We start from the raw sequence: 25,416 nt of genomic DNA, 5'->3' as shown, positions 1-25,416 counted from the left end.
TGATAACCAACAACAATGAATCAGCCTATAGGGAGGAGGTTAACTGGCATTGTGGTGTTAGGACAACAATTTCTCCCTAAAGGTCAGCAAAACAAAGGAGTTAGTTGTCAATTTCAGGAAGTAGAGGAGTGAACATGACCCCCTTTTAATTTTTTGATTTGATTTTATCTTTATTTAACTAGTCAAGTCAGTTAAGAACAAATTCTTATTTACAATGACAGCCTACACCGGCCAAACCCGGACGACGCTGGGCCAATTGTGCGCCACCCTATGGGACTCCCAATCGCGTCCGGTTGTGATACAGCCTGGATACGACCCAGGGTGTCTGTAGTGCTGCCTCAAGCACTGAGATGCAGTGCCTTAGACCGCTGCGCCACTCAGGAGTCAGGAAACAGAATGGAGACTAGAGTCAGAAAACAGAATGGAGGCTAGAGTCAGAAAACAGAATGGAGACCAGTCAGAAAGGGAAAGTGTCATCATGGTCAAAGATTAAGTTGTGCATTTTATGCACTGTAAATCCCTATGGGGGGAGGGAATGAACAGAGTTGCTGAGTTGGCTTTACATCACATTCTGCCACTCAGAAGTCATGAGGAGGGTGAGAAATCATATGATGATTGAGCACAGGTGAAAAAGACATTATAAAATGAACAACCACACTATGGTCCATTGACATAGCAGTGGGAGAGAGCCATCGATTGAGAAAAGAACATGCCCCCCTGTCGAAGCAGATTGGTCAGACCACTGTGATCACTGTGTTTTGTCTCTGTTAAACTCAGCATAGTTGATGATAAACTAAAGCAAGATAACCTGCTGCCAGGTATGTGAATGGACATATATAACTGCCACAATGGAGACCACCACCACAATGGCAGTTATAGACCGGTGACTAAAATGTCAATACTCAGAGAAAATGTGGTTTGGATAAACAATAAGTGACATAAAAAATGATATGTAAAAGCCAAAACAGAATTGATCAAAACATACCATAGTTTAAGACTTCAAATATTAAGAAGACACTTCACAGTATAGTTACCATCACAACTTTGGCTACCAGATTCTTATTATGATTGCTAAATACTGCACAATTTAAACACTTGCCCCCCAAATCCATCTTCCCAAAAACACGCATAAATATTTGCCTTCCTGTATTATATGCTAAAATGTTTATTTTATTCTACAGAGCCTAGGGTTGCAAATGGAAAGGTATAGTACTAGAAACTTTTGAAATTTACCAGTAAACTACCTGAATTTTTATGTAATCTATCACAAGGCATCTAGTGGCCCTTTTTGGGTACTTCAGATTATCAAATCAAATCAAATGTATTTATATAGCCCTTCGTACATCAGCTGATATCTCAAAGTGCTGTACAGAAACCCAGCCTAAAACCCCAAACAGCAAGCAATGCAGGTGTAGAAGCACGGTGGCTAGGAAAAACTCCCTAGAAAGGCCAAAACCTAGGAAGAAACCTAGAGAGAAACCAGGCTATGTGGGGTGGCCACTCTTCTTCTGGCTGTGCCGGGTGGAGATTATAACAGAACATGGCCAAGATGTTCAAATGTTCATAAATTACCAGCATGGTCGAATAATAATAAGGCAGAACAGTTGAAACTGGAGCAGCAGCACGGCCAGGTGGACTGGGGACAGCAAGGAGTCATCATGTCAGGTTGTCCTGGGGCATGGTCCTAGGGCTCAGGTCCTCCGAGAGAGAGAAAGAAAGAGAGAAAGAGAGAATTAGAGAACGCACACTTCGATTCACACAGGACACCGAATAGGACAGGAGAAGTACTCCAGATATAACAAACTGACCCTAGCCCCCGACACATAAACTACTGCAGCATAAATACTGGAGGCTGAGACAGGAGGGGTCAGGAGACACTGTGGCCCCATCCGAGGACACCCCCGGATAGGGCCAAACAGGAAGGATATAACCCCACCCACCTTGCCAAAGCACAGCCCCCACACCACTAGAGGGATATCTTCAACCACCAACTTACCATCCTGAGACAAGGCTGAGTATAGCCCACAAAGATCTCCGCCATGGCACAACCCAAGGGGGGCGCCAACCCAGACAGGATGACCACATCAGTGAATCAACCCACTCAGGTGACGCACCCCCTCCAGGGACGGCATGAGAGAGCCCCAGCAAGCCAGTGAGAGGCAGAGAATCCCAGTGGAAAGAGGGGAACCGGACAGGCAGAGACAGCAAGGGCGGTTCATTGCTCCAGAGCCTTTCCGTTCACCTTCCCACTCCTGGGCCAGACTACACTCAATCATATGACCCACTGAAGAGATAAGTCTTCAGTAAAGACTTATAGGTTGAGACCGAGTTTGCGTCTCTGACATGGGTAGGCACACCGTTCCATAAAAATTGAGCTCTATAGGAGAAAGCCCTGCCTCCAGCTGTTTGCTTAGAAATTCTAGGGACAATTAGGAGGCCTGCGTCTTGTGACCGTAGCGTACGTGTAGGTATGTACGGCAGGACCAAATCAGAGAGATAGGTAGGAGCAAGCCCATGTAATGCTTTGTAGGTTAGCAGTAAAACCTTGAAATCAGCCCTTGCTTTGACAGGAAGCCAGTGTAGAGAGGCTAGCACTGGAGTAATATGATCAAATTGTTTGGTTCTAGTCAGGATTCTAGCAGCCGTATTTAGCACTAACTGAAGTTTATTTAGTGCTTTATCTGGGTAGCCGGAAAGTAGAGCATTGCAGTAGTCTAACCTAGAAGTGACAAAAGCATGGATTAATTTTTCTGCATAATTTTTGGACAGAAAGTTTCTGATTTTTGCAATGTTACGTAGATGGAAAAAAGCTGTCCTTGAAATGGTCTTGATATGTTCTTCAAAAGAGAGATCAGGGTCCAGAGTAATGCCGAGGTCCTTCACAGTTTTATTTGAGACGGCTGTACAACCATTAAGATGAATTGTCAGATTCAACAGAAGATCTCTTTGTTTCTTGGGACCTAGAACAAGCATCTCTGTTTTGTCCGAGTTTAAAAGTAGAAAGTTTGCAGCCATCCACTTCCTTATGTCTGAAACACATGCTTCTAGCAAGGGCAATTTTGGGGCTTCATCATTGTTTCATTGAAATGTTCAGCTGTGTGTCATCCGCATAGCAGTGAAAGTTAACATTATGTTTTCGAATAACATCCCTAAGAGGTCAAATATATAGTGAAAACAATAGTGGTCCTAAAACAGAACCTTGAGGAACACCGAAATGTACAGTTGATTTGTCAGAGGACAAACCATTCACAGAGACAAACTGATATCTTTCCGACAGATAAGATCTAAACCAGACCAGAACATGTCCGTGTAGACCAATTTGGGTTTCCAATCTCTCCAAAAGATGGTATCAATGATGATATCAAAAGCAGCACTAAGGTCTAGGAGCACGGGGACAGATGCAGGGCCTCGGTCCGATGCCATTAAAATGTCATTTACCACCTTCACAAGTTCCGTCTCAGTGCTATGATGGGGTCTAAAACCAGACTGAAGCATTTCGTATACATTGTTTGTCTTCAGGAAGGCAGTGAGTTGCTGCACAACAGCCTTTTCAAAAAAAAATTGAGAGGAATGGAGGATTCGATATAGGCCGATAGTTTTTTATATTTTCTGGGTCAAGGTTTGGCTTTTTCAAGAGAGGCTTTATTACTGCCACTTTTAGTGAGTTTGGTACACATCCGGTGGATAGAGAGCCGTTTATTATGTTCAACATAGGAGGGCCAAGCACAGGAAGCAGCTCTTTCAGTAGTTTAGTTGGAATAGGGTCCAGTATGCAGCTTGAAGGTTTAGAGGTCATGATTATTTTCATCATTGTGTCAAGAGATATAGTACTAAAACACTTGAGCGTCTCTCTTGATCCTAGGTCCTGGGAGAGTTGTGCAGACTCAGGACAACTGAGCTTTGAAGGAATACGCAGATTTAAAGAGGAGTCCGTAATTTGCTTTCTAATAATCATAATCTTTTCCTCAAAGAAGTTCATGAATTTATCACTGCTAAAGTGAAAGTCATCCTCTCTTGGGGAATGCTGCTTTTTAGTTAGCTTTGCGACAGTATCAAAAATAAATTTCGGATTGTTCTTATTTTCCTCAATTAAGTTAGAAAAATAGGATGATCGAGCAACAGGTGTCTGTAATTATCTCTGGCCCTCTGTGTGGCCTTATGAGGCCTTATGGCATGTACAATACACTCAGTTTATTAGGTACCCCATTCATGAAAATGGTTAACTCCTACAGACAGTGAGTCACGTGGCAGTGGCTTGCTATATAAAGCAGGCAGAGAAGAATTGATGCATTCAGTATTGTTTGATTGAGGGCTAGAATGAACTAAACGAGTCACCTGAATTACTTTGAGCGTGGTATGATCGTTGGTGCCAGGTTTGCCATTTCCAATATCTCAGAAACGGCCGACAGCTGGGGGTTTTCACGCACGACAGTGTCTAGGGTTTACAGAGAACGGTGCAACAAACAAAAAACCTCCAGTCAGCGGCAGTCCTGTGGGCAAAAACAGCTCGTTGATGAGAAGTCGTGCAAGCTAAGAGGCGGACCAGAAATATGCAAATAATGGCGCAGTACAACAGTGGTGTGCAGAATGGCTTCTCAGAATGCACAACTCGTCTGTCCTTGTCACAGATGGGCTATTACAGCAGACGACCACACCAGGTTCCACTCCTATCAACTAAAAACAAGAAGTGGCTCCAGTGGGTCATTCTACTTCGACCAACACTGGACATTTGAGGAGTGGAAAAACATTAGATGAATCTCGATTACTGTTGCGTCATGCTGATGGCAGAGTCAGGATTTGGCGTAAACAGCATGAGTCCATGGCCCCATCCTGCCTGGTGTCAACAGTACAGGCTGGTGGTGGTGTAACGGTGTGGGGAATGTTTTCCTGGCACACATTAGGTTCCTTGATACCAAATGAGCAACGTTTCCATGCCCCGAAGAATTCAGCCGCTTCTAAAGGCAAAGGGGGGTCCGACCCAGTACTAGATGGGTGTATCTAATAAACTGGCCACTGAGTGTAATTAAATAATTAAATAAGATGATTTTAAAATAAAAAGTTGTAAATCATTATCCGAAATCAGTGAATGCTATTGGTATTTTAATATGAGGGTTTGAGTAAATATCAAAAAGAGTGGTGATGATGATGATGATGATGCTGTGCGCATCTATAGGTCATGTGGATGTGTTCGGTCTGTGCAGCTTGGGTGGGAAGTGATATGATGTTCTGTAAATTCACAGCAATTCGCTTCCTCCTAGTGGAGAAGTCTTGAGTGAGAGGACGCCTGTGAGTCACATGACTAGAATAGCTGTGACTAGGCCTGTTGATCTTGGTGTCCGGACAACAGAGAGGTAAAAAGAAAGAGAGCAAAAGAGCTCTCATGCCTTCCTCTTCTCTTCCTCTCCCTTTCCCCTTCCTCTTGCTGAGCCAACTGTTCCCCTCTCTCTTTCCCCTGCCTCTTGCTGAGCCAACTGTTCCCCTCTCTCTTTCCCCTTCCTCTTGCTGAGCCAACTGTTCCCCTCTCTCTTTCCCCTTCCTCTTGCTGAGCCAACTGTTCCCCTCTCTTTCCCGTTCCTCTTGCTGAGCCAACTGTTCCCTCTCTCTTTCCCCTTCCTCTTGCTGAGCCAACAGTTCCCCTCTCTCTTTCCCCTTCCTCTTGCTGAGCCAACTGTTCCCTCTCTCTTTCTCCTTCCTCTTGCTGAGCCAACTGTTCCCCTCTCTCTTTCCCCTTCCTCTTGCTGAGCCAACTGTTCCCCTCTCTCTTTCCCCTTCCTCTTGCTGAGCCAACTGTTCCCTCTCTCTTTCCCCTTCCTCTTGCTGAGCCAACTGTTCCCCTCTCTCTTTCCCCTTCCTCTTGCTGAGCCAACTGTTCCCTCTCTCTTTCCCCTTCCTCTTGCTGAGCCAACGGTTCCCCTCTCTCTTTCCCCTTCCTCTTGCTGAGCCAACTGTTCCCTCTCTCTTTCCCCTTCCTCTTGCTGAGCCAACTGTTCCCCTCTCTATTTCCCCTTCCTCTTGCTGAGCCAACTGTTCCCCTCTCTTTCCCCCTTCCTCTTGCTGAGCCAACTGTTCCCCTCTCTCTTTCCCCTTCCTCTTGCTGAGCCAACTGTTCCCCTCTCTCTTTCCCCTTCCTCTTGCTGAGCCAACTGTTCCCCTCTCTCTTTCCCCTTCCTCTTGCTGAGCCAACTGTTCCCCTCTCTCTTTCCCCTTCCTCTTGCTGAGCCAACTGTTCCCCTCTCTCTTTCCCCTTCCTCTTGCTGAGCCAACTGTTCCCCTCTCTCTTTCCCCTTCCTCTTGCTGAGCCAACTGTTCCCTCTCTCTTTCCCCTTCCTCTTGCTGAGCCAACTGTTCCCCTCTCTCTTTCCCCTTCCTCTTGCTGAGCCAACTGTTCCCTCTCTCTTTCCCCTTCCTCTTGCTGAGCCAACGGTTCCCCTCTCTCTTTCTCCTTCCTCTTGCTGAGCCAACTGTTCCCTCTCTCTTTCCCCTTCCTCTTGCTGAGCCAACTGTTCCCCTCTCTCTTTCCCCTTCCTCTTGCTGAGCCAACTGTTCCCCTCTCTCTTTCCCCTTCCTCTTGCTGAGCCAACTGTTCCCCTCTCTCTTTCCCCTTCCTCTTGCTGAGCCAACTGTTCCCCTCTCTCTTTCCCCTTCCTCTTGCTGAGCCAACTGTTCCCCTCTCTCTTTCCCCTTCCTCTTGCTGAGCCAACTGTTCCCCTCTCTCTTTCCCCTTCCTATTGCTGAGCCAACTGTTCCCCTCTCTCTTTCCCCTTCCTCTTGCTGAGCCAACTGTTCCCCTCTCTCTTTCTCCTTCCTCTTGCTGAGCCAACTGTTCCCCTCTCTCTTTCCCTCCCTCTATCTTCCTCCATCTGTTGCCCTCTGAGAATGGAATGGAGGGAGGAGGGGAGAAGAGGAGGGGGTGTGGGCAGTAAGTGACCTTACAGACAGCTGCAGACTTGTTCTATTCTGTCCGTCCCTTTTTCCACAAGGAAAACTTAAAGCAGAGTCAGTTTCTCACAAGTAGTTTCTCAGAAGTATAAGAAAACCTTAAACATACTTTCATTTTGTCTCAACTTGTGGAGTTTTTCAGCAGTTGGATAAAGTATTTAGTAGTTTAACTTAAGAGTGCTTGAAAAGGGAAGAAACTTTTCCCATTCCAGGAGTTCTCACAGAAACACTTGAACTTTTATCTCCTGTGCACACTGGCTCCGTGCACGCCTGCTGTGTGACATTCCATCCGTCTGCCTGCTCTGCGGCACATGGCTCTGACTGTAAGTCCTCTTTTAGCAACAGCAGCACTTGTCACTCTCAGACACACACACACACACACACACATGCCGTTTGGGCTGTCTTTTTTTAATACCTTTGAGAGCAGTTGACAAGTAACACTAGTGTGCCCCCCCCCCCCCCTCATGTTAACCCCCCTCTCCCGACACTACATGGGGTAAACTAGCTAGACTAAGGAAAGTCCCATTCGGGACACCCAGAAGATAGAGAAGGGAGTTTAAACCATAGCTAGCTCCATAACGTTACTGTTTATTGACGTTAGCTTTGAGTTTGGACATTCCTGCCCCCATGGTTCTGGACTTGGGGACTGATACCATGGCAGGATGCCCAAGCGAAGACTCGGAGGATCTGCCGGAATGTGACTGCGATATCAACAGGCAGGCTTTTCTTGGAGAATTGTGCTGGAATTGTTTTGTCTTGGAAAATTACACTGGAGTTGTTTGGAATCTGGCTTGCATGTTCGTTTGCGCTATTAGGCAATTATTTAATCAAATAACTGGTTTTGGATAATAGTGTAAGAAGTTGTCTGCTGTCGGCTGGATACTGGATACTGGAGAACTACAGTATTGCAGAGCTTTGTGCACTAGCAGAGTGTGGGCGGAGTAGGCTAGCTGTTGTTGACTGTTATAGATGTTGAGACATTTCTCTCTGTGTTGATGAATAGGCTGTTGTTTCTCTGCTCTCTAAAAGGTCATTGAGGGGACCAAAAACTCTTTCAATGTCAAACTTTCTTTTCTCTGTCATCATCAGTGGGCAACAACAAGAGAGAAGCATGAGATAGTTTAGTGACTTTTACTCTTTTACTCTTTTACTGTTCAAAACATACTGTAGCTGCTTAGGGTGAGAAGCATAAACAGTACATCAATGCTATATTCTTTTCACCTTGTGCAAATAGCTGGTGATTTAGAATATTAGGGATATTGATTGTAATCCGTGTGGGCGGTAATATTACGTAATCAGATTACTTTCAAATTGGGTAATATTATTACAGTTACTTTGTCAAATAACATGATACTTTCAGAATCATGTCACTACCGGATGTGTTTCCATGATCCGATCTCGACTTGCTTCCTCATTTAGTTCTGGGCAAGCTGGGAAAGGCTGTTTGGACAAATGTCATGACATCTGCTTTCCATAGAAATATATAGAGGGCGCAGCTCTGATCTTTGCTATTGATCCCTTCTGTGATAGAAAAGCCCATAGAAGTCTTTCCCGCCTAGTGGCAAGTGTGCACTCTAGACATCTCTATGGTTCCGTGTAGTTTACATGCAGTTTATACCCAGAATTGGCAGCTCCAGAGAAAGATTTTAAATGAAAAGATAGGAAATCTGTACAGATTTTACTGGCACCTCAAATTTATACTGCTTGAGCTCCTGCACATCTTATATAATATTAGCTCAAAAGTATTGTGGAGCTCCTGCACCTAAATATAAATAGTACAGACACCCAAAATGAATACCGGCACCTATTTCAGTCCAAAATCAAACACTAATAACTAGTAAGATAACATGTTACTTTCCACACAAAGTAATATTGTAAAGTAACTAATCCCAACTAATCCCAAATAACTAATCCCAACACTGATTATAATATTGTTAATATACAGAGCATGTATCAATGTTGGGAGCCACTAAACTATGTCACCACGGCCTGTTCACACACTATCATCCAGAAGGCGAGGTCAATACAGGTGCATCAAAGATGGGACCGAGAGACTGAAAAACAGCTTTTATCTCAATGCCATCTGACTGTTAAATAGCCATCACTAGCCGGCTTCCACCTAGTACCCTGCCCTGAACTTAGTCACTGCCACTAGCCAGCTACCACCCAGTTACCAGTGGAGTAAAGTACTTATGTAAAAATACTTTAAAGTAGTGCGTAAGTATTTTTTTGGGGTATCTGTACTTTACTTTACTATTTATATTTTTGACAACTTTTGGTCACTTTAATAATGTTTACATACTGTTTTACTAATTTCATATATATATATGTTAATTCGGAAATAATTCAGACCCCTTGACTTTTTCCACATTTTGTTACGTTACAGCCTTATTCTAAAATTGATTAAATTGTTTTTTTCCCCTCATCCATCGACATACAATACACATAATGACAAAGCAAAAACAGGTTTTTAGAAATGTTAGCAAATGAATAAAAAATAAATAACTGCAATATCACATTTACATAAGTATTCAGACCCTTTACTCAGTACTTTGTTGAAGCACCTTTGGCAGCGTTTACAGCCTCAAGTCTTGGGTATGACGCTACAAGCTTGGTACACCTGTATTTGGGGAGTTTCTCCCATTCTTCTCTGCAGATCCTCTCGTTCTTCTCTACAGATCCTCTCAAGCTCTGTCAGGTTGGAGGGGGAGGGTCGCTGCACAGCTATTTTCAGGTCTCTCCAGAGATGTTTGATCGGGTTCAAGTTGGGGCTCTGGCTGGGCCACTAAAGGACATTCAGAGACTTGTTCCGAAGCCACTCCTCCGTTGTCTTGGCTGTGTGCTTAGTGTCATTGTTCTGTTGGAAGGTGAACCTTCACCCCAGCCTGAGGTCCTGAGTGTTCCGGAGCAGGTTTTCATCTGTACTCAAGCCTGACTAGTCTCCCAGTCCCTGCTGCTGAAAAACATCCGCTCAGCATGATGCTGCCACCGCCATGCTTCACCATAAGGATGGTGCCTGGTTTCTTCCAGGCGTGACGCTTGGCATCCAATCCAAATAGTTTCATCTTGGTTTCATCAGAACAGAGAATCTTGTTTCTCATGGTCTGAGATTCCTTTTGCCTGTCATGTGCCTTTTACTGAGGAGTGGCTTCAGTCTGGCCACTCTACCATAAAGGCCTGATTGGTGGAGTGTTGCAGAGATGGTTATCCTTCTGGAAGGTTCTCCCATCGCCACAGAGGAACTCTGGAGCTCTGTCAGAGGGACCATTGGGTTCATGGTCACCTCCCTCACCAAGGCCCTTCTCTCCCGATTGCTCAGTTTGGCCAGGCAGCCAGCTCTAGGAAGAGTCTTGGTGGTTCCATACTTTTTCCATTTAAGAATAATGGAGGATACTGTGTTCTTGGGGACCTTCAACGCTGCAGACATTTTTTGGTACCCTTCCCCAGATCTGTGCCTCGACACAATCCTGTCTCTGAGCTCTACAGACAATTCCTTCGACCTCATGGCATGGTTTTTGCTCTGACATGCACTGTAAACTGTGGGACCTTATATAGACAGGTGTGTGCCTTTCCAAATAATGGCCAATCAATTGAATTTACCATAGGTAAACAACTGGACAACTACAAATACTTAGGTGTCTGGTTAGACTGTAAACTCTCCTTCCAGACCCATATCAAACATCTCCAATCCAAAGTTAAATCTAGAATTGGCTTCCTATTTCGCAACAAAGAATCCTTCACTCATGCTGCCAAACATACCTTACAAAATAGCCTCCAATACCCTACTCAACAAATTGGATACAGTCTATCACAGTGCATTCCGTTTTGTCACCAAAGCCCCATATACTACCCACCATTGCGACCTGTATGCTCTCGTTGGCTGGCCCTCGCTTCATACTCGTCGCCAAACCCACTGGCTCCATGTCATCTACAAGACCCTGCTAGGTAAAGTCCCCCCTTATCTCAGCTCGCTGGTCACCATAGCATCTCCCACCTGTAGCACACGCTCCAGCAGGTATATCTCTCTAGTCACCCCCAAAACCAATTCTTTCTTTGGCCGCCTCTCCTTCCAGTTCTCTGCTGCCAATGACTGGAACGAACTACAAAAATCTCTGAAACTGGAAACACTTATCTCCCTCACTAGCTTTAAGCACCAACTGTCAGAGCATCTTACAGATTACTGCACCTGTACATAGCCCACCTATAATTTAGCCCAAACAACTACCTCTTTCCCAACTGTATTTAATTAATTTATTTATTTGGCTCCTTTGCACCCCATTATTTTTATTTCTACTTTGCACATTCTTCCATTGCAAAACTACCATTCCAGTGTTTTACTTGCTATATTGTATTTACTTTGCCACCATGGCCTTTTTTGCCTTTACCTCCCTTCTCACCTCATTTGCTCACATTGTATATAGACATGTTTATACTGTAATATTGACTGTATGTTTGTTTTACTCCATGTGTAACTCTGTGTCGTTGTATCTGTCGAACTGCTTTGCTTTATCTTGGCCAGGTAGCAATTGTAAATGAGAACTCGTTCTCAACTTGCCTACCTAGTTAAATAAAGGTGAAATAAAAAAATTAAAATAAATAGGTGGACTCCAATCAAGTTGTAGAAACATCTTAAGGATTATCAATGGAAACAGGATGCAACTGAGCTCAATTTCGAGTTTCATAGCAGAGTCTGAATACTTATGTAAATAAGGTATTTCTGTTTAAAAATATATATCCATTTGCAAATATGTCTAAAAACCTGTTTTTCACTTTGTCATTATGGGGTATTGTGTGTAGATTGATGAGGATTTTATTTTATTTTAGCAATTTTAAATAAGGCTGTAACGTAACAAAATGTGGAAAAGGGGAATGGGTCTGAATACATTCCGAAGGCACTGTGTGTACTGTATTCTAGTCAATGCCGCTCTGACATTGCTCTTCATAATATTTATGTGTGTCTTAATTCATTTCTTTCACTTTTAGATTTGTGTGTATCGTTAGATATTACTGCACTTTTGGAGCTAGGAACACAAGCATTTCGCTACACCCATAATACATATGCTAAATATGTGTATCCGACAAATCAAATTTGATTTGATTGATGTGAGTTCCCTGGCATGATGACATTCTGATGAGGCAGTCCATTTATAGATCAGAGTACTCACGGGCTGTACACAGCTGAAATAATAATGCCATATCGTCTGCCCCTATAGACCGGTCTGTGATACAGCCTCCTGTACAGTCACAGTCACAGTGGTATAGGGTGTCTAAAGTGGCAGAGGCCTGCCAAAAACATCCAATGGGTAACAACTTATTTACTTTAATTAGTGGATCCAGTACAGAATGGCTCCTGCCTGCATTCAATACTAGTATTTCTGGTGTGACAGGGAGGGACGATGTGAGAGAGCTGCATAACTTTGAAGGGTGTAGTAGTGTGAATGTGAAGAGTTGACTCTGCTCCTTTGGCAGTTTATAATGGGCATATTTAAAATCAGAGGATATTCTTTCCATTTCTCACAACCTCCATAAACGTTTTACATATTTAGATTGTAATGCATCACACGTCCAAAATGGATCCCAGACAGATGTTATGTGGGGTTACAGTAGGAGTTTAATATTCACATAAATATGTCCTGTAAACATATCCCTAAACCCTTCTGACCTCAGGATATCATCTTCCACTCCTGCAGCCCTCTCGGTTGCGGACATGTTGGTTATGATTTGTTGTGGTACTGGGGCCCCCCTCTCTACCTCTCATTCCTACTGGAGGACTAGTGATAATGGGGGAGCTGAGTGATATTGTGTTGTTACGGTTGCTTCTTGGTTGTTGAGTTGTTGTTGTAGTTTTTTAGTGGTTATGGTCGATATCTTCAGTGATTGTATGACTACATACAGTAGGTAAGGTTTCTGTAGTAGAATGTAGTAGGATGAAGTTCTGGTAGTATTTAGTTTGTTTGTATGGAGGGTGGCTGACTGAATCTAACACGACTGAATCTCTCTCTCAGGGTGAAGAAGTTGAGGGAGACGCTGGTTGCGGTGCAGCAGCTGGATAAGAACATGTGCAGTCTGCGCTCCTGGCTCGCTCACATCGAGACAGAGCTGACCCGACCTCTCGTCTACGACACCTGTGACGCGCAGGAGATACAGAGGAAACTCAACCAGCAGCAGGTAGGAGGAACACACACTCACTCTGAAAGAGACAGGCAGGCAGGCAAGGCTAGCTACATGATCAGATCATGTGGTTTGATTTATTTCTTAAAGTACGTGGTAAACATCTGAACAACTGGTGATGATGCAACAGGGTAGAAAGTCATCGCCCAAGTGAGGCCTTTATGGTATTTCAAGACAGTGTTTTTTTCTCACTCACTGTTTCTGTTCCTGTCCTCAACCCTCCAATATTACCCACTCTTCATCCCTTTCTCCACCCATCCTCATCTTTCTTCTCTCTCGGCCTTCCCCTTTCTCCACCTCCAGGACATTCAGCGGGACATAGAGAAGCACAGTACAGGCGTGGCGTCTGTGTTGAACCTGTGTGAAGTGTTGCTACATGACTGTGACGCCTGTTCTACGGAGACAGAGTGTGACTCCATCCAGCAGGCCACCAGGGGCCTGGACCGACGCTGGAGGAACATCTGTGCCATGTCCATGGAAAGGAGGCTCAAGTGGGTCCTATACACATACAGTACAGTACACACACACACACACACACACACACACACACACACACACACACACACACACACACACAGTACATACAATGGGGCAAAAACGTATTTAGTCAGCCACCAATTGTGCAAGTTCTCCCACTTAAAAAGATGAGAGAGGCCTGCAATTTTCATCATAGGTACACTTCAACAATGACGGACAAAAATCCAGAAAATCCCATTGTAGGATTTTTAATGAATTTATTTGCAAATTATGGTGGAAAATAAGTATTCTTCTGTAATTTTGGTCATTAACAGGATATCTATTGCAATCTATGGTAACTTTGGTCATTTATACTTGAATACATTTTTTGAAAAACTTTCATAAATAGTAGTCATTTTGTAAATATGTGTTCATATCTTCCATGAGTTTCTAGGAAATAGGCCATATGGTTAAAGTGAAAATTGCCTAATTAATGAAAAATAAATCAATTCTAATAAACAATGCCATTATTTTAAATTAACTCTTTCAACTATTGTCTTTTTTCACAACTGCCACCAGTTTGGCCACAAAACATGTATAACAAAGACATAATGACATAGTAAAATAAATAAAAGATTAAAAAATATATATATATATTTCATGCTGAAACTCTCATATTAAACACCAACGGTATTCACTAAGTTGATGGTTTATATGTAGGATAATGTTTTACAACTTCACATATTTACAAATTCTATATTTTATTTTAAAATAATCTCTATTAGATTTGTTAAATATATTTTACATATGATAAGGCCACACAGAGGGCCAGAGATAATTACAGACACCTGTGATAATCTGAAGTACCCAAAAAGGCCACTAGATGCCATCTAATAACATTCCACATATTCCTTGAAAGTTATCAAAATTCTGGTAGTTTACTGGTAAACTTCAAACGTTTCCAGTAGTATAGGGGCGGCAGCGTAGCCTAGTGGTTAGAGTGTAGGACTAGTAACCAGAAGGTTGCGAGTTCAAACCCCCATGACAAATCTGTCATTCTGCCCCTGAACAGGCAGTTAACCCACTGTTCCCAGGCCGTCATTGAAAATAAGAATGTGTTCTTAACTGACTTGCCTAGTTAAGTAAAATAAAAAATAAATAAATAAAATACCCTCCCCTTGCAACCCTAAGTGTGTATCAAACATCACTCTCTCATCTTCTTGTAGGATTGAGGAGACGTGGAGGCTGTGGCAGAAGTTTCTGGATGACTTCTCTCGTTTTGAGGAGTGGCTGAAGACCTCAGAGAGGACGGCTGCTCTTCCAAACTCCTCTGGAGTTCTATACACCATCGCAAAGGAGGAGCTCAAGAAGTTTGAGGTACAGGTTAGAGAGTGGTTGAAGTTTGAGGTACAGGTTAGAGAGCTGTTGAAGTTTGAGGTACAGGTTAGAGAGCGGTTGAAGTTTGATGTACAGGTTAGAGAGCGGTTGAAGTTTGAGGTACAGGTTAGAGAGCGGTTGAAGTTTGAGGTACAGGTTAGAGAGCGGTTGAAGTTTGAGGTACAGGTTAGAGAGCAGTTGAAGTTTGAGGTACAGGTTAGAGCACGGTTGAAGTTTGAGGTACAGGTTAGAGAGCGGTTGAAGTTTGAGGTACAGGTTAGAGAGCGGTTGTGGGCAGAGAAAAAGGAAGGAAAGGAGGGGAAGAGTTTAAATAGTTGTAAAGACAGGGTAGGAAGAGAGATCGAGAGATGAAGTAAGAAAGAGAGCGTGTGTGTACAGTGCAGAGTGAAGGGGGGGGGGGGCATATGGGGTTAAGTGAGAGAGTCCAGAGTAAGAGAAGGGGGAGATCAGATTACTGGAATCTGTCTTTGCTGGCTGTCACATTTTCCCTGCAGTAGCTGACCAGGGCCAATGGGGTCATGTGTCAGTGTCATCCCAGAATACCACAGGCTTACTTGAAACCGTTGTTGGGTCAAAATAATCAACCAATTACACATACTGAGACCACCAACCTTACATTTACTTTGTATTTTATTTTGTATGTGTACAGTATTTGTATAAAATCTTCATTCTGATCATGTGTGTGTCCTAGGCCTTCCAGAGGCAGGTCCAGGAGTTTCTGACCCAGCTGGAGCTGATCAATAAGCAGTACCGCCGACTGGCCAGAGAGAACCGCACAGACTCCTCCTGCCGCCTCCGTGAAATGGTGCATGATGGGAACCGGCGCTGGGACAACCTGCAGAAGAGGGTTGCCTCCATCCTGCGCAGGCTCAAGGTATGCTGGGAAATGTCATGATGTCATAACATATGTTATGAAACATGGTGATGATATAGCAGAGCCTGGTCAGGTCAGGATTTATCACATCATTTTGTTGTGAAGATAAAAGAGTAGAAACTCACAAATACTTAGTTTCACTCTGATCACTGTTTTAGTCTAGATATTAAACAGACCTATAACACTGTTTTAGTCTAGTTATTAAACAGCCCTATAACACTGTTTTAGTCTAGTTATTAAACAGCCCTATAACACTGTTTTAATCTAGTTATTAAACAGCCCTATAACACTGTTTTAGTCTAGTTATTAAACAGACCTATAACACTGTTTTAATCTAGTGTTACGTGTAAATGAGTGAAGAGGTGTGGAGTCAGGCGCAGAGAGCAAAGGATGTGGGAAAAACAACACGCTTTAATGTCCTGGAAACATAACATGTACAAAAGTGGAAACACAAATGAACAGAAATATAAACGGACAGCGTGAAACCCAAATGCCAACAAAATACACTCAAACAAAGAAACAGGAGAACAAGCCCGCACGAAACAGAAGCGGGCTGAACAGACTATATATAACCCTATCCTAACAACCAAACAAGAAACAGGTGATACCAATTAGACAGAACTAAACGAACACAGAACAACGGATCAGCGATAGCTAGTAGACCGGCGACGACGACCGCCGAGCGCCACCCGAACAAGAAGGGGAGTCACCTTCGGTAATATTCGTGACATCTAGTTATTAAACAGCCCTATAACACTGTTTTAGTCTAGTTATTAAACAGACCTATAACACTGTTTTAATCTAGTTATTAAACAGACCTATAACACTGTTTTAGTCTAGTTATTAAACAGACCTATAACACTGTTTTAGTCTAGTTATTAAACAGACCTATAACACTGTTTTAGTCTAGTTATTAAACAGACCTATAACACTGTTTTAATCTAGTTATTAAACAGACCTATAACACTGTTTTAGTCTAGTTATTAAACAGACCTATAACACTGTTTTAATCTAGTTATTAAACAGACCTATAACACTGTTTCACTCTCTGTGTGTTCTCTCAGCACTTTATTGGTCAGAGGGAGGAGTTTGAGACAGCTAGAGACAGCATCCTGGTGTGGCTCACTGAGATGGACCTGCAGCTCACCAACATAGAACACTTCTCAGAGTGTGATGTTCAGGCTAAGATCAAACAGCTAAGGGTAAGAACCAGTGGAGGCTGCTGAGGGGAGGGCGGCTCATTCTAATGTCTGGAATGGATCAAATGGAATGGCATCAAACACATGGAAACCACGGAAACCATGATGTGTTTGATGTATTTGATACCGTTCCACTGATTCCACTCCAGTCATTACCATGAGCCCGTCGTCCACAATTAAGGTGCCACCAACCTCCTGTGGTAAGAACAGTGTGTCCCGAGTGTGCGTGCATGCATACGTGCGTGCATTCAAGTACGTGTGTGTGAATTTGAATGCTATATTTTCAATGTTTTTTGAGTTTGAATGAACTCTCTATGACGGCTTGGCAATTTAACTATGTGACTTGGTCTCCTCCTGTGCTGTATGTAACTAGTATCCTCCCATGACGGATTTAACTGGCATAACAAATAGAGATAAAAGCATTTCCCCGATTCCCCTTGGAAACATACTGAAACGTCTAACCCCTGACCTTTGCCCTCTGTGTGTGTGTGTTCAGGCGTTCCAGCAGGAGATCTCTCTGAACACAGGGCAGATTGAGCTGGTGTTCAGGCAGGGGGAGGCCCTGATAGAGAAGAGTGAGCCTCTGGATGGTGCTGTTCTAGAGGAGGAACTGGAGGAGCTACAGAGGTACTGGCAGGAGGTGTTTGGACGTGTCGACAGATACTACAAGAAGCTGACACGCCTGCCTGTGAGTAATGTCTTTTGCTTACAGAACACACACACACACACTACAAGAAGATATGGGCCATTTGCCAATATGATATAACTATCATAACCTCGTACACACACCTAGCACGCGCATACAAACGTACACACTCACTCCCCCTCTCCTTCCCTTCAGCTTGCCGATGATGAACTAGACTGTTCTGACCGAGATCTGGACATGGACGAGTCGGCTGATCTCTCTGACCTGCAGTGGGGTGACTCCTCTCTCCCCTGCCCCTCCAGTCTCCCCACCTCGGGCTCTGTCCTCCCCCCACAGGCGGACCGCTCGGGCCGGGACACCCCAGCCAGCATGGACTCTATCCCACTGGAGTGGGACCACGACTACGACCTGAGCCGGGGGCTTGAGAGTGCTGGAGGGCGGGGTCTGGTGTCAGAAAGGGGCAGAGGACAGGAGCAGGAGGAGGAGTACCTCAGGTCGGCTGCCGCTGTGTTGTCAGGTTAGTATAATACTACTACAGACTGCCTCTGTGTTGTCAGGTTAGTATAATACCACTACAGACTGCCGCTGTGTTGTCAGGTTAGTATAATACCACTACAGACTGCCGCTGTGTTGTCAGGTTAGTATAATACTACTACAGACTGCCGCTGTGTTGTCAGGTTAGTATAATACTACTACAGACTGCCTCTGTGTTGTCAGGTTAGTATAATACTACTACAGACTGCCTCTGTGTTGTCAGGTTAGTATAATACTACTACAGACTGCCGCTGTGTTGTCAGGTTAGTATAATACTACTACAGACTGCCTCTGTGTTGTCAGGTTAGTATAATACCACTACAGACTGCCGCTGTGTTGTCAGGTTAGTATAATACTACTACAGACTGCCGCTGTGTTGTCAGGTTAGTATAATACTACTACAGACTGCCTCTGTGTTGTCAGGTTAGTATAATACTACTACAGACTGCCGCTGTGTTGTCAGGTTAGTATAATACCACTACAGACTGCCGCTGTGTTGTCAGGTTAGTATAATACCACTACAGACTGCCTCTGTGTTGTCAGGTTAGTATAATACCACTACAGACTGCCGCTGTGTTGTCAGGTTAGTATAATACTACTACAGACTGCCGCTGTGTTGTCAGGTTAGTATAATACTACTACAGACTGCCTCTGTGTTGTCAGGTTAGTATAATACTACTACAGACTGCCTCTGTGTTGTCAGGTTAGTATAATACTACTACAGACTGCCGCTGTGTTGTCAGGTTAGTATAATACTACTACAGACTGCCTCTGTGTTGTCAGGTTAGTATAATACCACTACAGACTGCCGCTGTGTTGTCAGGTTAGTATAATACTACTACAGACTGCCGCTGTGTTGTCAGGTTAGTATAATACTACCACTACAGACTGCCTCTGTGTTGTCAGGTTAGTATAATACTACTACAGACTGCCGCTGTGTTGTCAGGTTAGTATAATACCACAGACTACAGACTGCCGCTGTGTTGTCAGGTTAGTATAATACCACTACAGACTGCCTCTGTGTTGTCAGGTTAGTATAATACCACTACAGACTGCCGCTGTGTTGTCAGGTTAGTATAATACTACTACAGACTGCCGCTGTGTTGTCAGGTTAGTATAATACTACTACAGACTGCCGCTGTGTTGTCAGGTTAGTATAATACTACTACAGTCTGCCGCTGTGTTGTCAGGTTAGTATAATACTACTACAGACTGCCGCTGTGTTGTCAGGTTAGTATAATACTACTACCGACTGTCTCTGTGTTGTCAGGTTAGTATAATACTACTACAGACTGCCGCTGTGTTGTCAGGTTAGTATAATACCACTACAGACTGGTTAGTATAATACCACTACAGACTGTGTTGTCAGGTTAGTATAATACTACTACAGACTGCCGCTGTGTTGTCAGGTTAGTATAATACTACTACAGACTGCCTCTGTGTTGTCAGGTTAGTATAATACCACTACAGACTGTCTCTGTGTTGTCAGGTTAGTATAATACTACTACAGACTGCCGCTGTGTTGTCAGGTTAGTATAATACTACTACAGACTGTCTCTGTGTTGTCAGGTTAGTATAATACTACTACAGACTGCCGCTGTGTTGTCAGGTTAGTATAATACTACTACAGACTGCCTCTGTGTTGTCAGGTTAGTATAATACTACTACAGACTGGCTCTGTGTTGTCAGGTTAGTATAATACTACTACAGACTGCCGCTGTGTTGTCAGGTTAGTATAATACTACTACAGACTGCCTCTGTGTTGTCAGGTTAGTATAATACTACTACAGACTGCCGCTGGAGATGGACAGATCAATACTTTATTGATAAGTGTTTTATTGATGTCCAAGGGGAATTCACTGTTATACAAACAACAAAAATAATAACAAGGATATACTGCAAGAAGTTCTCCCATCAAAGTGATTGTTTACTTAGGATATTTGTAGCATTTAAAAAGCCCATGCATCTACACCAGCATTAAATAGATTACCAGTTCTCAAACATGTGAAATTAAGAGTAAAAGGATGAAAAAAGCATACAATTAAACCTATACACACTACATACTTGTCCAATGTCCCTTGTTCTAATTGTGAGGACTGTGCATATCTCTCTTTGCAGATGTAGTTATACCAGAAAGCCCAGAGGCCTATATAAAACTGACAGAGAGCACACTGAGATCCTCCTCTGGTAGGCAACTAGCCACACTAGCATGCTAACGTGCTTAAGCACAAATACCATATAATTTACCATAGCATGCTAACGTGCTTAAGCACAAATACCATATAATTTACCATAGCATGTTAATAAAGTAATAAAATGATGAGCAAACAAGGCATATGTGTAATTTATCATCGCATGTCAATAACATATCACAAAACTAAATATACTAACATGCCTGTTCAACTGTGGTAAATTAACATAGCATGCATCATTCACCATTGTTGCATGCACAATCATCATTCAAGAATGTATACACCGTATAAGAATGTATACACCATATAAGAATGTATACACCATATAAGAATGTATACACCATATAGGAATGTATACACCATATAAGAATGTATACACCATATAAGAATGTATACACCATATAGGAATGTATACACCATATAAGAATGTATACACCATATAAGAATGTATACACCATATAAGAATGTATACACCATATAGGAATGTATACACCATATAAGAATGTAAGAATGTATACACCATATAAGAATGTATACACCATATAGGAATGTATACACCATATAATAATGTATACACCGTATAAGAATGTATACACCATATAAGAATGTATACACCATATAAGAATGTATACACCATATAGGAATGTATACACCATATAAGAATGTATACACAATAGCATGCTAAAGCACTTTTCCATTCACCTTTATTGGTATCACATCACGCAACTGATCATATACACAGACTAACTTTTAACATTGCTTGTTTTTTCCGTTATGAGCATGTTCTCAAAGGTGGACCAGTCTGCCAGTATCTACCACTACTGTTTGTCAAAATGAAATTGTAGACTGGCAAAAAACAAACCCTCAGAGAATTCTCTCTCCTCGTTGGCTGACCCCCTCCTGACCCCACAGGTGAGCCAGGTCAGCTGGAGGCCCACCTGAGACAGTTGGACCAGGCTGTGGACTCTGGCCGCTACTCTGTCCAGCAGGGAGAGGCGACTGCCTGCAGTGGCCAGGCCAGCACCAGCCCTGAGCTGGACCCGACTTACATGGGCTATGTGAGTGCTTTCTCTCTTAGAAAATCTCCTAGTAATAGTATGGCTAAAACTGTAAGAAATATACAGAAAAACCCAAATGTCATGTCGTAGCATGATAACACTATGTTCCCTGTCTGTCGTAGATGCGTCTGATGGGAGAGTGTCGTGGCAGTATAGATGCAGTGAAGAGGGCTGGAGGACAGCTGACTGAGGAGGATGATGACATGCCAGGACTCACCAACCCCACCAGCACAGACAGCCAGAGTACAGGTTGGTGATACACACACACACATACACACACTCTCTCTCGCTTATTATAATCAATAATGAGGGATGAGTCAACTGAAACTGTGTTTACTTCTCTCCCCAAGGTGTGATTGAGCGCTGGGAGCTGATCCAGGCTCGGTCTCTGAGGGACAAACACAGACAGAAGCAGAACCTGCAGCAGTGTCACCAGCTGATCTCAGACCTGCAGACCATGAGGGCATGGCTGTGCGAGGCAAAGGCAGAGCTGGGACAGCTACGGGTGCTAGACCTCAGCACAGACATACACACTATCCAACAGAGGATCAGAAAGCTCAAGGTGTGTGTGCATGCATCTTATGTATACCATTTGCATCTATGTGCCACATGATACCCATGGTCTCTATGATTTCCCATACCCATGTACAGTGTAATCACGAGCCTGGTGGTCCAGTGCCCAGGCAGAGACCTATATAGTACAAACACATCACCCCAGCTGCTGTAGTCTGTTACACATCACCCCAGCTGCTGTAGTCTGTTACACATCACCCCAGCTGCTGTAGTCTGTTACACATCACCCCAGCTGCTATAGTCTGTTACACATCACCCCAGCTGCTATAGTCTGTTACACATCACCCCAGCTGCTGTAGTCTGTAACACATCAGACAGCCCAGCTGCTGTAGTCTGTAACACATCAGACAGCCCAGCGGCTATAGTCTGTAACACATCAGACAGCCTATCAGCTGTAGTCTGTAACACATCAGACAGCCCAGCTGCTGTAGTCTGTAACACATCAGACAGCCCAGCTGCTGTAGTCTGTAACACATCAGACAGCCCAGCTGCTGTAGTCTGTAACACATCAGAAGGCCCAGCTGCTGTAGTCTGTAACACATCAGACAGCCTATCAGCTGTAGTCTGTAACACATCAGACAGCCCAGCTGCTGTAGTCTGTAACACATCAGACAGCCCAGCTGCTGTAGTCTGTAACACATCAGACAGCCCAGCAGCTGTAGTCTGTAACACATCAGACAGCCCAGCTGCTGTAGTCTGTAACACATCAGACAGCCCAGCTGCTGTAGTCTGTAACACATCAGAAGGCCCAGCTGCTGTAGTCTGTAACACATCAGACAGCTCAGCAGCTGTAGTCTGTAACACATCAGACAGCCCAGCAGCTGTAGTCTGTAACACATCAGACAGCCCAGCAGCTGTAGTCTGTAACACATCAGACAGCCCAGCAGCTGTAGTCTGTAACACATCAGACAGCCTATCAGCTATAGTCTGTAACACATCAGACAGCCCAGCAGCTGTAGTCTGTAACACATCAGAAGGCCCAGCGGCTGTAGTCTGTAACACATCAGACAGCCCAGCTGCTGTAGTCTGTAACACATCAGACAGCCCAGCAGCTGTAGTCTGTAACACATCAGACAGCCCAGCTGCTGTAGTCTGTAACACATCAGAAGGCCCAGCTGCTGTAGTCTGTAACACATCAGACAGCCTATCAGCTGTAGTCTGTAACACATCAGACAGCCCAGCAGCTGTAGTCTGTAACACATCAGACAGCCCAGCTGCTGTAGTCTGTAACACATCAGACAGCCCAGCAGCTGTAGTCTGTAACACATCAGACAGCCCAGCTGCTGTAGTCTGTAACACATCAGACAGCCCAGCTGCTGTAGTCTGTAACACATCAGACAGCCCAGCTGCTGTAGTCTGTAACACATCAGACAGCCCAGCAGCTGTAGTCTGTAACACATCAGACAGCCTATCAGCTATAGTCTGTAACACATCAGACAGCCTATCAGCTATAGTCTGTAACACATCAGACAGCCCAGCTGCTGTAGTCTGTAACACATCAGACAGCCTATCAGCTGTAGTCTGTAACACATCAGACAGCCTATCAGCTGTAGTCTGTAACACATCAGACAGCCCAGCTGCTGTAGTCTGTAACACATCAGACAGCCCAGCTGCTGTAGTCTGTAACACATCAGACAGCCCAGCTGCTGTAGTCTGTAACACATCAGAAGGCCCAGCTGCTGTAGTCTGTAACACATCAGACAGCCCAGCTGCTGTAGTCTGTAACACATCAGACAGCCCAGCAGCTGTAGTCTGTAACACATCAGACAGCCCAGCTGCTATAGTCTGTAACACATCAGAAGGCCCAGCTGCTGTAGTCTGTAACACATCAGACAGCCTATCAGCTGTAGTCTGTAACACATCAGACAGCCCAGCAGCTGTAGTCTGTAACACATCAGACAGCCCAGCTGCTGTAGTCTGTAACACATCAGACAGCCCAGCAGCTGTAGTCTGTAACACATCAGACAGCCCAGCTGCTGTAGTCTGTAACACATCAGACAGCCCAGCTGCTGTAGTCTGTAACACATCAGACAGCCCAGCTGCTGTAGTCTGTAACACATCAGACAGCCCAGCAGCTGTAGTCTGTAACACATCAGACAGCCTATCAGCTATAGTCTGTAACACATCAGACAGCCTATCAGCTATAGTCTGTAACACATCAGACAGCCCAGCTGCTGTAGTCTGTAACACATCAGACAGCCCAGCTGCTGTAGTCTATAACACATCAGACAGCCCAGCAGCTGTAGTCTGTAACACATCAGACAGCCCAGCAGCTGTAGTCTGTAACACATCAGACAGCCCAGCAGCTGTAGTCTGTAACACATCAGACAGCCCAGCAGCTGTAGTCTGTAACACATCAGACAGCCCAGCTGCTGTAGTCTGTAACACATCAGACAGCCCAGCAGCTGTAGTCTGTAACACATCAGACAGCCCAGCTGCTGTAGTCTGTAACACATCAGACAGCCCAGCTGCTGTAGTCTGTAACACATCAGACAGCCCAGCTGCTGTAGTCTGTAACACATCAGACAGCCCAGCAGCTGTAGTCTGTAACACATCAGAAGGCCCAGCTGCTGTAGTCTGTAACACATCAGACAGCCCAGCTGCTGTAGTCTGTAACACATCAGACAGCCCAGCTGCTGTAGTCTGTAACACATCAGACAGCCTATCAGCTGTAGTCTGTAACACATCAGACAGCCCAGCTGCTGTAGTCTGTAACACATCAGAAGGCCCAGCTGCTGTAGTCTGTAACACATCACACAACCCAGCTGCTGTAGTCTGTAACAGACTATAAATAGCCCGGCTGATCTGAAGCCTGGTGGGGTTCGCAAACCTACACCTAGTTTACTGACACCTACTGTTAATGCTCCTGTACTAGCTCTGCTCTGTCATCACCAAGCCTATTTATAACTACTGTAAACCAGTACTGGGCAGTATGGGTCAGTCTACCTACAGTACTTCTTCCTTTATTATATTTATTATACATTATACTGATAGTGTTACACATAGTGTATATGCACGTGGTAAACATTCCCATACGGTCCAACACGTAACATAACAATTACACAAATACTTACAAACAAACAGCCAAACACACACAGTCACTCATTTATCCTCTCCACTCTTCCAGGAGCTGCAGAAGGCCATGGACGGCCACAAGTCCCAGGTCCTGTCAATCAACCTGAGCAGCGCTGACTTCCTCCAATCAGATCCCGACTCAAAGGAGGCGTGGGAGCTGAGGGACGGGCTGAAGGAGATGAACTCACGCTGGGATTGGCTGGGCTCATCGCTGGAGGACTGGAGGGCAGAGCTACAGAGGGCCCTGATGCAGTGTCAGGTACAACAAACACTTACATGTAAACGTACACAGTCATACACA

At 44.2% G+C, this 25,416-nt stretch overlaps 1 protein-coding gene across 1 annotated transcript in view; it reads left to right on the top strand.

Annotated features, from left to right (window-relative positions):
- Positions 1–25,416, top strand: part of syne1a (spectrin repeat containing, nuclear envelope 1a) — a 195,971-nt gene that overhangs the window by 160,371 nt on the left and 10,184 nt on the right. The window contains 12 exon segments of the mRNA XM_065026966.1: positions 12,945–13,107; positions 13,414–13,601; positions 14,793–14,943; positions 15,656–15,838; positions 16,903–17,040; positions 17,534–17,725; positions 17,879–18,200; positions 20,336–20,404; positions 21,322–21,467; positions 21,590–21,716; positions 21,818–22,029; positions 25,168–25,374. Coding sequence (XP_064883038.1) covers positions 12,945–13,107; positions 13,414–13,601; positions 14,793–14,943; positions 15,656–15,838; positions 16,903–17,040; positions 17,534–17,725; positions 17,879–18,200; positions 20,336–20,404; positions 21,322–21,467; positions 21,590–21,716; positions 21,818–22,029; positions 25,168–25,374 — 2,098 coding nt within the window.

Source organism: Oncorhynchus nerka, linkage group LG13, assembly GCF_034236695.1.
Source record: "Oncorhynchus nerka isolate Pitt River linkage group LG13, Oner_Uvic_2.0, whole genome shotgun sequence".
Lineage (NCBI taxonomy): Eukaryota > Metazoa > Chordata > Actinopteri > Salmoniformes > Salmonidae > Oncorhynchus > Oncorhynchus nerka.
Note: the sequence above shows the minus strand (reverse complement) of the source record. Positions and strands in the feature narration are given on the sequence as shown.